This window comes from Chrysemys picta, chromosome 8 (assembly GCF_011386835.1).
Source record: "Chrysemys picta bellii isolate R12L10 chromosome 8, ASM1138683v2, whole genome shotgun sequence".
Classification (NCBI taxonomy): domain Eukaryota; kingdom Metazoa; phylum Chordata; order Testudines; family Emydidae; genus Chrysemys; species Chrysemys picta.
Window position 1 is genome coordinate 58,481,926 of NC_088798.1, and position 17,557 is coordinate 58,499,482.

Sequence of the window (17,557 nt, forward strand, 5' to 3'; positions counted from 1 at the left end):
ACCCTTTAAAAACATCAGGTGTTTTTTCCAGTACATTTCACCAGGCAGTTATTTCAGTCCTCCAGCTGTGAAAGAGATGTCATTTAGATACAATTCTTTGCAACAGCCATTCCAATTAAATAACTATTTATCGCCCTACTGACCAGGAAACAACATTTTAAAGAGTGGAAATTTCAAAGATTGTTCTATCAGGTCTCTGGCATGAGTGATCACAAGGAGGGGGTGGAGGGAAGTGTAAAGAGCAGGGGATATCTGTGTCCCTGCTGTGGTTCTCTAGTAAACAACTAGTTTCTGTTATGGGGTCAGCTATGAGGCAATCTGACTGCTGTGCATTGTTCAGCAAGGAGGTTTAATTAGCACAACCGGATATAGCAGAGCATGCCCAGCCTGTGGAAAGATGGTCTACAGTGGAAAAGACAGCTTCTCAAGTCCATTGCCTCTAACTTAAACAGAGTGTCAGAGAAAGAGTTCAACACATCCAGCTAAGCTTGAAAGAGAAATATCAAGGCTGGCAAAGTGATAGAGAGCCAGTAGGAGTTGCATCCCACAATGCAAATGGCTGTAGGGGGCTGCTTTCAAAACCAAGAAAAAAAAGCTTTTTGAGAAAAACAAAATCTGATCCGCAAGTAAACACAACCGTACAAATTCAATGATGCATTAATACTTTGAGCATTTCCAATGCATTTCCTCACTGACTTCAGTACATTTCTTATGATATCAGGGGTACAAAGCAAAAAGGTTTGTCCAATTCTACAAAACATGTTATGCGCACACACACAGTATGTTCACTTACTCTAAAATTTCCCACTGATGACATTCACCAAACAGTTTTTAAAAGCACAAATGAAACATTTAAAAAACCTTTCAAACATCTAATCATTTTGTATTATCATCATTAGTAATAAGACTGCCAAGTGAGATCGCACAGATTAGTAGCACATTCCCATAAACTGATTTCCAAAGTCCCCTAAATATAGGGCATCTGTGGTCATCTCTTTTTCCACTTTCTGAAAACTAATTGAAGCTCAGTGTTTGGTCTCTGGTTTTAGCAAAACTTGCAAGATATGCCAATTATCTGTAACTGCAGAAGATGCCATTAAAGTTACTGTCACACTAGTTTAATGGCAATGAATTTTAGAGTATTTAGCACAAGAATGCAAGTGGGAACTAGGGTTGCCAGGTGTCCAGTTTTCAACCAGAAAGTCCTATCAAAAAAAGAGAACCTGACAGTGTCAGGCTAATGCGGGCAGGGAGGCCCTGGATCATCACCTGTGCCAGCCCCTACTCAGCTGGGGCCGCCTCCTACCTGCGTCGGGAGGCTACAACTCCCAGCCCTGGCACCGCAGGCAAGTACCTCCTGACCCAGGAAGAGGTGGGATGTGGGGGGGAATAAGGGAAAAGCAGTGAGCAATAGGGGTAGAGGAAAGAGGAGCGAATGAATTTTAAACTTAATAAAAGCATAAGCAATGGAAGTAGGTGGGTGGGTGGGTATAAGAGGCCAGGGAGGCTAAGCCCCACCAAAAAGGATGAGGCACACCTCCCTTTGGAGGCACACTGGCCCGCTGCCTTTGGAGCACCGCCGCCAAAAGAGCGCCCGGGCTGTGGCCCTGCCCACGCTCCACCCCGAAGCCCCACTCCTCCTCTTCCCCCAAGGTCCTGCCCATGCGGCTCCTCTTCCCATCCCTGCTCCACCTTTTCTCCTCAAGGCCCCCATACCCGCCGTGGATGAAGAGGAGTGCGTGCCCAGGGCGGGTGTCTTCAGGAGAGTAGGCAGAGCGGAGCGAGTGGCAGGCAGTGGGGCCTTGGGGGATGGGCCAGAGCAGCACGAGCTTGGGGGTGGGGGCCGAGTGCGAACGGGGATGGAGGCCAAGAGGGGGCAGGCCTCAGGGTAGAACAGGGGGCAGGGCCATGGTCCAGGCACCGGTGCCCCTCCCTTCTAGAGAGCTTTGGCACTCATGCCCAGCCTCCCCAAATGCAGGAGTCACACACCGCCCATGTTCAGAAACCCCACTTTGAGTGGCAATACTGAAAAGCTTTAGATAAAGTGACTGACCCCTCAACAACTGATTAAGAGGTTCAGAAAACAACCCCTGTGAGAAAACCTTGCTACCCTTCTGGCTTTGAGGAAGGAAAAAAGTTTCTATCACGCTCCCCAGAAGGGACAAAAGGCATATGTCCGCACTGCACTGTAAACCTGGGGCTGTGGGGCCTGGGCTCATGGACTCTGTAGGTATGTCTACACTGCATAGTAAGCCTGGACTGTGACTCAGGTTTGAGCCCAAGCCCCACTCCCATCCACACACAAATCAGTCTGACTCCATTCAGCAAACACTCAGGACCCAGGTCCTAGGACCCTGCTGGCAGGAGGGGGGATGGAGGCGGGGGGGAGGGGAATGGCTGAGAGCCAGAGTCCTGCTATGATTCATATTCAAAACCTGTTATTTTGCAGTGTGAACACAGCTCAAGTGGCTGATATGGTTGGGTCCTCTGATGGTGCTAATCCCTCAGACAGAGACAAACACCTACAAGATCTTTATCAAGCATTCTTAAAAACTACAATACCCACTTGGGGAAGTGAGAAAACAGATTGACAGAGCGAGACTGGTACCCAGAAATCACCTAGGACAGGCCCAACAAGGAAAACAACAGAACACCGCTGGCCATCATATACAGCCCCCAGCTAAAACCTCTCCAGCACATCAACAATTTACAACCTATCCTGGAAAACGATCCCTCACACTCACAGACCTTGGGAGGCAGGCCAGTCCTCGCTTACAGACAGCCCCCCAACCTGAAGCAAATACTCACCAGCAACTACACACCACACCACAGAAACACTAACCAGGAACCAATCCCTGTAACAAACCTTGTTGCCTACTCTGTCCTCATATCTACTCTAGCGACACCATCAGAGGACAACCACATCAGCCACACCATCAGGGACTCATTCACCTACACATCTACTAATGTGATATATGCCATCACGTGCCAGCAATGCCCCTCTGCCATGTACTTTGGCCAAACCGGACAGTCCCTACGTAAAAGAATAAATGGACACAAATTGGACATCAGGAATGGTAACATACAAAAGCCAGTAGGCGAACACTTCAATCTTCCTGGACATTCTATAACAGATTTAAAAGTAGCCATAGTTTAACAAAAAAAACTTCAGAAACAGACTTCAAAGAGAAACTGAAGAACTAAAATTCATTTGCAAATTTACCACCATTAATTTGGGCTTGAATAGGGACTGGGAATGGCTGGCTCACTACAAAAACTTTCCCTCTCCTGGAATTGACACCACCTCATCAATTATTGGAAGTGGACTACATCCACCCTGATTGAATTGGCCCTGTCAACACTAGTTCTCCACTTGTGAGGTAACTCCCTTCTCTTCATGTGTCAGTATAATAATGCCTGCATCTGTAATTTTCACTCCATGCATCTGAAGAAGTGGGTTTTTTACCCATGAAAGCTTATGCCCAAATAAATCTGTTAGTCTTTAAGGTGCCACCAGACTTCTTGTTGTTTTTGTGGATACAGACTAACACGGCTACACCCAGATACTAAAACACAGAGGTTCCACTAAGGAGTGAAATTCCCATCTAGCACAATGCACTTAGCTGGCTGAGCTAGTTTTCCTCTATTTGATCCAGTATTTTAAAATGTGATAAAGCTAAGAAATTACTAGGGAGGTCACATAAGTTTATGGACAGTTTGCAAAAGAGTTTTGATATGGAAGAGCCTCAGAGCCCCCGAGTCGAGAGCAAGTCTGCAAGGAAAGACACCCTGAGGATTGCTTTTATTCAGGTTGCAACCTGAGCCAGACAAATGACAAGAGGCTAAATTTAGAATATGGGAAATCTGAAACTCGGGAAGTGCCTCTGAAAAGAAATTAAGCTATCATCAGCAGAGGGAAGAGAAGTTGTGGCTGGTGCTCGGCAGCGTGTGCCAGGCTGGCACATTCCAAAGGCAGGCTGCAGGCAGTTTTTGATGTTCTCATTGCCTCCATTAACTGTGAATAATCCAAAATCCAGGCAAACAGGAAACTTATTGGAGACTGATTGAAAACTACAGACTGTGGTTCATTATTCAGGTTGAATTACTTTCAGATAACATGGATAATTAAAGGGCTGCACATTTTTATCAAATCTGTTTTGTACAAGTTTAAGTGCAGGTAAGGGTCGGGGGTATGAGGGAGATTGGGGAGAGACAGCATAGGAAAGATTTTTTAAATGGCCCAGATTTATAGAATGAGGAAAAACTCCCCATCGTCTTAGGGTGACTAATTTTGTTCTAAGACAGTGGTTCCCAAACTGGGGTTCGCAAAATGTTACAGGAGGTTCTCGGGGGAAAAAAATCCCTAATGATGGACAGAACTGTCCCTAGGGTCAAGGGGCAGAACAGGGCCAGCAGCCCAGAGCCCCTGGACTTCCAAGAGCTAAGCAGATCAAAGCAAGCATATCTAGCACACTGAGGAGATTTAAATTTCAAGACTCCTTATAGAAATGGAAAGGGAGGTGGATATTTTTTGCTGTTTTTAAAATTAAATATGCAGCTAGTGTTGTTTTTAAAATTATTATGAAGAACAAGTTTGAGCTTTGTTGTAACGTGGGCCGTTTGCCTGGACTGCTCGAGACCTGAATGCTTGTGTAGGAGGAACTGTGAGTTAGCTTCTTAAATACCTTCATGCTTTCACATCTGATACTCCTTGATGAAAAACATAGGAGCTTTGTTTTATAACAGGCTTATTCAAAGTAATACAAGCTACGAAAGTGAGATCTTGGAAGAGTGTTACCATTTTCATAATGTAATAAAAATACTGTAATGATAAATAATAATTAATAATAAACAGTGTGTAATAAGCATGTCATAAAAAGAAATTTTATATTTCCAAAATCACTACTTTTATAATTTATACTCAGGTAAAGAAGAAAATCCCTGGAAATATTCATTTTTAGGAGGGGGATCGCGAGACTTGACATTTTAGTGAAAGGGGTTCACAGGTTATTAAAGTTTGGGAACCACTGTTCTAAGATGACCCAAAAGAGAAGGCATGAAAGAGTTGGATAAGAGGCTTCTACCACAAAGATTAATTAGCAAAACAGAATAAAAACAGAAGAAAGAAGAAAAAGGGGTAAAAGAATGATGTTGAGTTTACCGAATCTTCCATCCTTATGATGGTTAACTATTTTATAACCTTTAGTCCAGCCCAAATATGGAAGATTTGCAACCTAGAGACTCTCCATCTGTGCAAGAGAAAACTTTTTGGGTGTAATAAAAAAAGCATTGTACTTCTGTGACCCTAAAAAAATCAGCATTAGACCTCAAGCAGTGGTGAGTACATCTGCAGAACATGCTGTACACACTAGGTTTAAGCACCATTCTCAATGGCCTTTTCCTTCTTCTACATTGGCTCCACTGGAAGGCAAGATAAACAAATTTGTTTGTACAGTAGTAACAGAGAGATTGTGTAGGCAGAAGCAGTCCTTTGGGTAAATTTATTTTAAGAGGTTCTGTTCCTCTTCCTTTTAGGGAAAGGATCTCAAGCTTAAGAATGTGTGAATTATACCAATAAATCAAAACAAAACCAATCATAAATTACACAATTATTGCTCCACAGCATGCTAACACCAAAATGTAATTGCTTCTTAATTTCTATGATGGCCAAATAATTAATTCTACTACTTCAGGAGCTAGATGGGACAAAAAAAAATAACATTAAGCAGCTGCAATTTAAAGGTGACCTGCAAAGGATTTTTTTTTTTTAAATTGGGTTTGTGCCCCTTTTTTGCTTTCTTATTCTATACTGAAGAAGGGCTGAGGGTTAATTTTTGTTTTCTCCTCTCCTCATCAAACTCCCTCCCCCCATAGCAATATCGGGAATGTCAAGTCTGGTTTTCCTTGGCTTAGTGGAGGACCACTGGGAAGTCTTAGGTATGTTTATTGCAGGCTTCAGCACCTTAACTGAAGGACAAGAATGTTGAATCTTTGGCTATGTTTACACTAGCACTATTGTCAGTATAACTTATGTAGCTGGGGGGGAGGGGGAGAAGGGAGGAGAGACAACACACCCCTGAGCGACATACACCGACAGAAGCGCTGGTGTGGACAGCGCTATGTTGGCAGGAGACGCTCTCCCGTCAGCATAGAGAAGCTACATCGATATAGCTGTGCCACTGTAAGCTCTCTAGTGTAGACATGGCCTTTAACAAAGACTTCCTTTAGCAAAAGTGTTAGTCATTGAAATCAAGTATTTTTAAAAAGTTTTAAGCAGACCAAAAATTCCTTCCCCTCTCAACTGCTCAACTTTCACAGTCATGGCTCTTGTAATATTTCACTAGTTCTGCCTATTAGTCTTCCAGCCTAGACAGGACCTGAACTTACTACATTTTTAAAAAAATCCAATTTTGTTTGCAACCTTTCAAACCTGCATATATCAATTTTTTTTTTAAAGGGACAGTATCTCTTCAAACCCCACCCCTCCAGCTCATCTTTAATAAGCTAAACACAGCTGAGTCCACATATTTAGGTTTCCTTCATCACCAAGTTGGGCTCTTTACTTACCCTTTCTTCAAAACGGGACTTTCCATTTATACTACTTAAGCCAGCAAGAATTTGGGTTTTTCTCTCTCTGCCTACTCATTCATGGAATTATTTCCTCTTTCCCAATTCTCCTCCTCCACAACAATCACAGCAGAAGACAGGCATACAGTGTTGTTGGGCATTAATCTACTAAACAGCTGCTGCTGTACAAGAAGTTGTATTACTTGGACTCTCTTGTAACTGGCAGAGATAGTGTACACTCACAAAGCCCTCACTTTACCAATGAACTCAGGTATCTTCAGTGTTCAGTATTGCTGACCAGGGTAATAGAATATAGTATCCAGATCCATACCTTGGGCCTCCAATTTTAATGCCTGAGGTAGCAACAAAAAGATCCCTAGCTCAGAGATGTGCAAAAAGTGACATTCCCATTTTCACACAAATTTTTTTGCACAGGTAAACTCAATGTTTTTGTTAACACATTTTTAGTCACATTTTCTCTTTAAAAGTAAGTTGGACCATTTGTGTGAAAGAAACCATTTTCATATGAAAAACTGAAATCATGGTAATTAAACGGGGACACGTATCTTGATAATTTAAAATGAAATCCAGAAGCCTTTATTTCATGTTTTCAGTTGCTTTGCACAGTTCTACCCTAGCTGTTTTGTTGAGCTGATCTTCGCATGAATGCTAATCCATCCCATTGTAACACTACAGCCACCTACCTGATTTTACTAACAGTAAGCAAGTGAGAACAACCCACAATATATTGAAAGATCACCACCAACCTTCAATTTTTTAATAAAAAGAAAATTCACTAATTTTCCACTGTTTTATGTTTTTGCAATATTCCCCAGGCCCTTGTTTGGGGTAGAACACCCCCCAGCAGCCAAGAAGGATACCAACCCTAACCTCCTTCCTTCTTCTCAAAGGGAGTAGGTGGGTGTGGTTCTGTGACCTGCAATGTACAGGAGGTCAGACTAGCTTATCATGACGGTCCCTTCTGACCTTAAAGTCTATGGGTCTAATAGCTTAATTTTAGAAAAGACAGCAAACACAAGTGAAGTTAAAAAGTTAATTATAAACAAAGATGCTCACTTAACATTCCTTATTCTTCGAGTAAGCTATGTACATCAGTAAAAATTAAGTTTACTACAATAAACAAGGTGATTATACACCACACTACTAGCTTGCTGATTTATTATTGGAATTCCGTGTGTTACTCACGTGGGTTAATTGAAAGTTAAGTAAAAGTATCAGGGAAAGGAAGAAAATATTGGTAAGTAGAGCAACAGACGTCTAAGAAGTGAGGTGATGTAGAAGAAGAAACTAACCTACCAATGGGTAGGTATGTCTCCTAGAAAAGTAACAATATTTCAGCCAAGTTGTTTTTTGAAGGAATAATCTTCCCCTTGAGTTTTGAGGATTTCTCGGATTCCATTTTCATGAAGATGGGAAGTTCTTTACATCAGTTATGCCTACAGAACAAGGCTGAAGTAAAGCCAAGGGCATTTTCAAATGCTAATTTGTAACCAGCACTTCAATAACCTTCTCAGAGCAAGTTGTTATGTTAACTGGCAGTATTAAGGAAATTGGGGCAGAGTGGAGAAAGAGTGCAGATGCCACTATTGTACGTTGATGCCCAGAAGACACCTCCCTACCCAACAGAAAAGTGAACATATTTTCAACAGTGCCTTTTTCCAGCAGTTGGGCAGGGGAAGAAGCTTGACTTCACACTTAGACAGTGACCCAAGGCAACAGGGTCCCTCATCTTAGTCTAGTTCTCTGGCTATTCAGTCTTTTGTACATTTTTGCAAGCTTTCTGTAGGAGAGGTAGGAGATCAAGGTGCAGGAGAGTGGTTGGGATGGTAGATTACTTTATAGAATCCAGAAGCTTGCTTGGGGCTTCACAGAAGCCTGGCCCCTGCCCTGAAGATCTTTCAATCTAAACGAGGACCTTATTAATCAAAAGCCCAAAAAGCCCTCGTCAGTTGGAGATTGATTTTGAAGGAAGTAGGAAAGATGGCAGAGACCCCCAAGCAGAAAGAGAAAAATATAAGGGAGTGCATGTAGAGGCAAAATAAAGGAAGCAGAGTGAAAACAAGTCAGGAGGAGATACACCATGACCTATTGTAGAAACAAAAAGAGTGAAACCAGATAGGAATGGAAGTTATAACAAAAATTAGAGTTGTAGTAAGCCACATTTTTAAATTCAAGGTAATTGCCACATTGTCAGTCAAAGCGCACTATTATTTAATTCCTTTAAAACTGCTGGGGAAGTGGTGGGTCAGGTATTTTTCACCCCAGCTACCAGGCTTAAGTCCTCAGGCAAGTGAGTGTAAGATAAATGTTTCAAGGTCTACAAATGGTGTTTATTAAAACTATATTAAAATTAAAAATAAAAGGGAATGCTGAACTACTAAAAATAATAATATATGGAGACGTATCTATCTCATAGAACTGGAAGGGACCCCGAAAAGTCATCAAGTCCATCACCCTGCCCTCACTAGCAGGACCAAGTACTGATTTTGCCCCAGATCTTTAAGTAGCTCCCTCAAGAATTGAACTCACAACCCTGGGTTTAGCAGGCCAATGCTCAAACCACTGAGCTATCCCTCCCCCCATACTAATTTCATATACAACTTGATTCCCTATTTATAAATGGCCATGGCTGTAAGAGTCAATGAGAAACTGAAATGCGATGCATTCCCCTGGGATACGGTTAGTAACAGCTGAAGGATATAGCTAGAAGAAATCAGACTTTAGCCTGTAAAATAAAGTTTGCCTGCACAGTTGCTGCTGGCATAAATACAGAAGTGTTAGTTACCTATCTCTACTCTTCACAAATGTCCCATACAGGCTATGAAAAAGTAGTTATATAGAATTAATTCCACAAGAGAAAAGATTTTTCTCAAGTTTTCTATCATTGCCAAGAGGATACAGAGGCCCTGGTGGTCAAGTGGGGGTTGGAGGAGAGCAAAGCAAAAGTCTGCCTTAAATACAATTCTTTACTGAAGAATTTTAAGAAGTCCATTCATGACACAACCATGAGTTAACTCATTTATCCCAGATGCCAAAGACGGCAACACACACTCATACCCAGCCAGTAAGTCATTGCCGTTTAAAGACAGATGCATAATTTTTTTCAATCCAATCAACCAACGACAGAATGAGACAAGACAATGTTGTGGAGTTTGCTACAACTTGTTAAAATGTCCGTTAGAAAATAAAAACTGGCACGTCTCTCTCTTTTTCAAAGTGAGATCCTGTGACTTGCTGAGTACAAAAGGTTATCCTATGCTTGCACAGACTTATCTGAGAGCAGCAAATGCAAGGTAATAGCACTTAGTGAACTGCAGAAGTACACTTTGCCAGAGATCAGTTCGTTCATGTAATTATGGATCTATTAACAGAGTCTACATAAAGCCTCATGCACTGCAGCTCAATGGCATTTTGAAGGGAAATGTTGATGCTACTGTAGAACTGTGGTGGTGGGCAAAAGGAAAGACTAGCCATGTGCTAATCACTAATGAGGCATCATCTATTTATAGAAGGATAAGTCACACTTCCATTAAAAAAAGTGACTTATTTAATGATGAAGTAGTACTTTTCACATAGGATAACTTTTCAAATATATATCATTTAACTCCAAGTCTAGGAATTTCCACTATTACTGCTGTAGTTAACTAAAGGCATCTGAGTTTAACAAAACAAAAAACAAGGATTCTCCTATTTTCACTGATTAAATAAAATCATAAAGCTGAAATTCTGACATTCGTCTGTTTTTATTATGAAAATTATTGTGATTTCAGAGCCAAGATTCTCTTCTCTTGCAGTGAAGGAGAAATCTCACTGAAACATTCAGATAAAGACTTCTTCAGCAATTAGACATACAAGCAAGGGAAATGGAGCATTACTGACAAAGTACATTGTATTTTGTAAAAATGTTCCACCCACAAACACACCCCTCTGCCCGAACTTTGTCCCAGCATGAAAATCACCCTTTAAAGAGGCAACTGGGAACACACAAGTCTTCCTGACAAGCTAATGGAATTTTTCTTAAATTAATCTATTTCCTCTCGCATTTTGTAACTCTTCCTTAAGTGATGGTGTAAGTGAAATTTAGACTTTCAAGTCAATCAGAATTTGCTAGGACACTTAACATGCTAGATAACTTTCATTTAACTTGAGATTGTATTGCTTCTGATTTTATGCAGCTCCTGCCTTTAAGGACTATAAAGGGCACAGGAATATATTTTGCATGCCTATACTGCAAGCATGTACCTAGACATCACTATTTAATGGCTCTGTTGTGTAATAGTACATACAGACAGAGCCTTTGTGAACATCAGTATTACTTGTATATTGTGACTTCAGGACTGCTCTGTATTTCCACCATTTTACCAAAAAGCGGTCCTCACAACCACACAAAAACATGCAAAAGGAGGTATCCACATTACATGAAAACTCAAAACATAAAAACTAAAGGAAGCACACTCACTTTAAAAAAAAATCATGTTTTCGTAGAAGTGTAATGGAAATAAAGTCACTAACAGCAGAAATGAGGACACCATTTGCATACCCAGTAGTAGGATTGTGTGGAGATTTCACGTAGCATTTCCAAGAAAAGCAACCAACTTTGTTTCTCTTCTTTCATGGGGACTGAAAAAGCTGCAGCAGCTGGGAGGAAAATGAAGGAGTTCTTACTGGAAATTGAGAAGTGAAGGCTAGGGAAACAATAGCCAAACCAAAAATATCCACAAGGAAAGCCTTGTAGCAAGCCTTGTCATATGTGGTTTGTTTATTCTTTTCTATTAGCTCCTGTCCTTAGTTTGCCGCCTTTGCTTATTGATATTTTCAGAGGGTTTGAACTAGAGTGCAAAAAAACAAAAAACCTGTGTTCACAATTTGCACTTTTGTTTAAAACAATAATATACAATGCTAGCAGCAAATGATCATGAGCCTCAGTGTTTCTCCAGCAGCACTCAATTCACCCACTACTTAGGAGTTCCACAACTGCACAAAAGCCTGGCCTACAGATTGTGGAACTTGCTACCCTGGGACATCACAACAGCCCTGAGATGTCAAACACTCATCTTGCACCACCATATTTCTATTCTGCAGAATCCAAGCTTTCATTGTGAAAAAAAAAGTAAATTTCTAGCCTTCATGATTGCAAAAAAACCAACAAACAAAAAGCAACTTCCAAATGTAAAACAAGTATAAATCAATGTAGTGTTTTGTTCCTGAGTCTGCAGACAATCTGAGACAATGGCTTTGAGAGGTGTTAACTCCCCGTACTCATTAATTTCATTAGGCTGTTAACTGAAGCCTAATTATGATATTTTACGTCAGCTATTTCATCACGGATCATTTTAACAGATAGGATGCATAGTAAGTAAAGCCCACAGGTAAACTGAGATTTGCTGCAAGAAAGGAAATTCAGAGGGAAAACAGAGGGGCACACACAGAGACAGAAACAAAACAAATGAACAAAAGGGTAGGACTAGCAGTGGTCCTAATGGAGAGCATATTTTCCCAGTGAGTAATGCTGAATGAGACAAATAAGATCAGCTAAAAAAAAATTAGTAACAAATAAGGTCTTATTCTACTGTTGATCTTTATGCAAAGCTCTCGCTGACATCAGTGGGAGATCTGCTGCAGATTAAGGACATTATGAAGTCTCCAATTTACATCCTGGCCCATGTACTACACCTGTACCTCGATATAATGCTATCCTCGGGAGCCAAAAAATCTTACCATGTTATAGGTGAAACCGCGTTATATTGAACTTGCTTTGATCCACCGAAGTATCAGCCCTGCCCCCTCGCCCCCCCAGAGCACTGCTTTACCACGTTATATCCGAATTCATGTTATATCGGGTTGCATTATATCGGGGTAGAGGTGTATAATCAAATGTGGAAAAAGTGCTCTCCAAAAACGGAGCTAGACTCCTCACAACAGTCCATTCCTTCAAATTCTAGGGAAGAAGGATTAAAACCACCGCTTCTTTTCAAGAGTCTAACTATTTTGTATAAAGTCTAGCATTCCGTAATTTTATTTTGTTGGCAGAGCACTCCAAGTATGGTTGGGGTGAATTTCATTATTTATAATATTTATTGCAAAGAAAAAGCCATGATCATAAGTTCTATTTTCACTCATGCTTTTCTTTCCTTCTTACTTTTATCACAGTAATGCCCAGGGCCCCAATCAGGTTCCACCTCCCACTCTATATTTCTTAGATTCATAGATTTTAATGTCAGAAGGGACTATTATGATTATCTAGTCTAATCTCTTGTATAATACAGGCTGGAGAACCTCATCAATTAATTCCTATATCAAGCCTATAGCTTCTGTTTGAACTATAGTATCTCCTTTAGAAAGACATCCACTCTTCACTTAAAGACTTCAAACCCCTTCCGGGACCAACCCCCCACTGTGCCCAGATTGGGCAGGCTCTGTATCAGCTCCTCCAAGTCTGGCTCTGCAGGCAGCAGGTGAGTCCCGGGGGAGTGGGGTGGGGGCGAGGCGTGAGTGGGGCCTCGGAGAAAGAAGCAGGGCAGGTGGCGGAGCAAGAGTGTTCGGTTTTCAGCAATCAGAAAGTTGACAACCCTAGTAACAAACAATGGAAAGGAGTGGGAAGAGAGGCGGAGGGAAATGGTAATAAAAACATATATAATTATAAGCCAAATATTAATAAGATACTTGGGTGATTGGCTAAGGAATTCCCTCTTCAAAAATGGCCTCCCACTACTGTGAGCGCCCACCCATTCCTCCTCTGGCTGCTCCAGATTTCCGACTCAATTTAAAAGATAGAAGTTACAGAACTTTATTCATTCCCAGTTGAACAAGAGGCAGGGGATGGAACAAAATGCAAGGAAGTATTTCCAAGTAAAGTCATCACAAACACTGAAATTTTCCATTTGAGTCAGAAGCAGATGCTTTGATAAGTTTCAAATGAAAATGAGCCTAAAGGATCCTTGTAAGATTACCTTATTTAGAGAATCCAGAAAACAAAGGAGAGGGAAACTGTGCAATAAGAGCATAAATATCCCAGTACAAACAGGGAGTCTTCAGAAATTATCTTTTTTGTCTTCCAGTAAACAGTAGGACTCTGTTCTCTTTGTACTTCTGACACGTTTTAGTTCAACCACCACACCCAGTTCTGGGAAGGGCACTATGATTGCCATTGATTTGTTTGCAAGGTGAAGTCAGTTTTAATTATCCCATATTCTGTTAACTTTTTCAGATTTCAAACGGGCAAGTCCAGAGGCAAGCCACAAACTCAGACACGTATGAAAATGAGAAGGGGAGGGAAAACCAATCCTTTCAGCCATAGAATGGCAAACAAAACACCACCACTGTGTTCCAACGAGGAGTCCAATAAGATCAATAAATAGCATCACAGAACATCAAAAGGCAGTAAGCAAATTTATCACTCATGAAACAAGTCAAACTAGCAGTCCCTGGAGACTGACTCCCTTCTCTAAAGAGTAGGGACAGAACAGGCAGTAGCAAGTGCAAGCTTTCTACATGCTGCCCTGCCACTATGTCCCAATCCTGACCTGGACAGAACACCTAGGATAACAGTGCAGTTCTTTCTTCACTGCCATTTAATCATTGGCATTTGCTAAGACTAACAGCAGCATTGTTTCTGACCAACAGGAACAGAACTGAGATCAGAACCATTTTACATAGGCTAAATCAGCTCTCATATGGTAATGCCTTCTGGTCACTAAAATCCTGAGTCTGTTTTTAACTGATGACCTAGATAGGAGAGGCAGCATATCCAGATACAATCCAGAGTAGAAAAATTAAGGTTAAAACTTTTAGAATTCAAGTCACACTGTGTCCTTTACTCTACCCAGATTGGAAATGGAAAGACGCATACCGAGAGGGGTGTGTGTGTGTGTGTGTGTGTATACATATCCAGTATATACACTCTTTACCCACTGTATACAGTATATAAATATATGCTTGAATAAAAAATTAAGATCATTCTTGAATTAAGTTAGTCACTATGGCTAAAAGCATAAAAGCATTTTAGCCAGATAGCATCACTTCATTCATCTGCTAAATTTTAACCCCATGAAGTTATGGCCACTGCCATTGAGTTTTGCTGCTCTTGCTTAGAATTAACCATAGAATTTTTAGCCATGTTATGTCTTTATTTGATTACCAGTACCCTCCATCAGACAGATGTTTTTCTTGGAAGTAGCAATGAGCACTTTAGCAATAGCTTTTATTATAAGAAATGATGTTCCTGTCTCCAATTTCTTTTTTTTTTTAAAGAGAGAAGGGATGTTAAACTGGATCAAGTCTTGGGTTTGTCATGTGGATAATAAAATCCATGCCCTGGAGCAGTTCTGAAAGGTGCTTATGAGTAGGTATACACGAGAAACTTTTGCTGTTATAGCAATGTTGCTTTACAGTTTTTGTTTTTAAATTACATTTCTATAGCAGCAAAGATCCTAGTGTAAGTGCAGTTATAATGACCAAAAAATGCTTTTGCTGTTATAGCTTATTTTGCTTGGGAAACTGTAATAAGCAGTCATTTACCAGTAATAAGCTGGTCCTACACTAGGAGGGTTTGCCAGTATAGCTATACCAGCAACTAGACTTGGCTTAACTAACCACTCACTCAAATGCAGTAGTCATGGGAAGAGAAAATGTATAACTTTGTACAATCATCTACAGAGAAATGAGACAGGCATCTAATTATTTTGGCTTTCTAATGCAATATGGTATACACATAAACTTAGATTTACAACAGTAACACACAACTGTCTCAAACCAACTATATAAACCAATACATAATCTTTTCTGGACAATAACACTGATGCACACCTACAGAAAAATAGAGGACTCCTGAAGTGAGCTTGAAAACTCACTGATTTAAAAAAAAAAAAATCTAATCTTCTGTATACACAAGTGGGTGTGAATTAATAAGACAAGTCCTAAAACTCACGTACTATCAGTGACTGTCCTTGTCCATTTAAGATTCTTCAGTTTCTTAACCCAAGCTGAAAAAGAGAATGGGGGGAGGGGTAAAACTACTTTTAAAAGTGCAGTTGCAATCCGAAAAGTGACTGTAAAGGGTGTTGAGGTGGTTCCATGAATATTCTTTTTCGGATTCCTGATCTAGTTATACATTGGGTTGATTTTTATAACCGCCAACTTCGTAAAGTCAGCTTGGGATATGAAAATTAATTGTTGTTTAATCACCTCTGAAATCACCAAAAGTAATAGAGATTTTGTAATTGGCACTTGATTGGTAATTTAGTTAATCATGCATGAGAAGGGATAGAATCTAGCTCACCAAGCTGTAACTACAGTATATTGGCCCTACAAAGCTAAAAAGGAAAAACCTGGGTTTGTCAGCAATAGGGTAATCAGAAGGACTAATAGTCAAATAATAGTTAGGGAAAATAACAAATTAGCAAGAGATTGCAGATCAGGCCCAAGGTGGACTGGGTGAAATTTTGAAAATTTGCATAGCCGTTAGCCTATACTAGACCTGTATCTAGCCAGTGCCATCCACTCTTGACTTTTACGAATATTAAAATTTGATAGTTCTCCCCTGAAGATGAGCGAGAGATGGCGGTTTCCAAAGATGAAGAGAGCACAGACTGGCATTTAAACTGCTCTTCTAGCAAATCCTGTACAGATGGACAAGGAGGCAGGGACGACTTTCATTACTGTGTTTATGACAAGGGAATTAAAACTAAAAAAACCTCTTGCTGGGAAATACAGGAACTGGCAGATTTGTACTCTCTATGAAGAGGAAGTAAGCTCTACAAATTCACCATTCAAGGTAAGTGATCCAGAATGGCTTTAAGGTAGCTGGTCAATCCTAAATGACAGCTCACAGATTTTCAGATAATTGTTCTGTGAAGTACCATCCACAGAATGTCCTGCAGGTCAGTGCAGACAAACCAGAAATCGCTTTTGACCTGCCTTGTTAATTGCTGGGTGCCTGGAGTTACAATATACCAATACTGAGCACTATTGAAAAAATGCTGCGAAGACCACAGGGACAAACAAGAGGTCAAAAATGAATATCCAGAAATATATATTCAGAACACTAATCATTGGGAATACTGCTGTACACAGCACTTAGGACCCATCTACATTAAATAATTTATTCCCAACATGACTGAAACATTTTCAATTAAGAGCAGGGTGGATTTGATTTAAATCCAGTCAGGAGACTTGATTTAATCATGGATTTCTACATGAAAGTGCATTCTTGTTCGGTGTTACAACCTTAAAACATATTCTTCACAACTCAAGACATAGATGTAGGTTTCATTTTTAGAAGGTACACACTATACATATTTAAGTGATTTATTTTGAAAACTTTTCAGATTAGTTTTTACAGCTATATCAGAAAATGAAGGATTGTTTGGTTATTTCATTTACCAAAGGTAAACGAAGCAGATATTTATGAAGTCATTGGGAGGTGAAATATCTCCAATTCAAAAGGTTAATCATTAATATTTGGATGATTTTCTTGCCATGCTGTATTAGGAGAACATCACCAGACATTTAAATTGTTTTATTTAACTAAAACCACAATGTTATGTATTCTGGATTTTTGTTCAACAGCAAACATAATATTTTAACAAAACAAGCATATGAACTTTTGAATTTAATTAAACATTCACTTTTTTAAAATCAGGTTTGTTTTTGTTAAAATTGTTTTTAACTAAAATAGTTAAATGAAATATTTTTTAAAAATAACAAAAATTAAATTGACTATGTCAGCCAGGTCAACATGAGAAAACTTTGGCTTCTGCAGCTAACTCAGTCATCTTCACCTTCATTTTCCTGTTTGTTCATAATCTGGAAAAGAAAAACAAGCTTTCCTGCTTTTTCAGGTTCCTAACGATTTCTCAATTTGGAATGAATTAGTCCAAAGGAAGAAAATATTATTTCTACACCAGCAGAAGAAGCTACTGCTGTTAAAAGTGAGATTATCGCGTCAACAGTCTCTGAATCCAAGTGCTTA

The 17,557-nt window shown here is 40.1% G+C and overlaps 1 protein-coding gene across 5 annotated transcripts in view; it reads right to left on the reverse strand.

Moving 5' to 3' along the window:
• The window catches only part of RASAL2 (RAS protein activator like 2), a 273,501-nt gene that overhangs the window by 226,646 nt on the left and 29,298 nt on the right, over positions 1-17,557 (reverse strand). The window contains exon 2 of one of the 5 annotated variants that reach the window (XM_005304207.5): positions 15,519-15,569. The exons of 3 other annotated variants lie outside the window; for them this stretch is intronic. In XM_005304207.5, the coding sequence (XP_005304264.2) occupies positions 15,519-15,569 (51 nt within the window). Of the gene's footprint in view, positions 1-15,514; positions 15,570-17,557 lie in introns of all 5 variants that reach the window. One more of the 5 variants, XM_042851221.2, reaches the window with a different exon arrangement.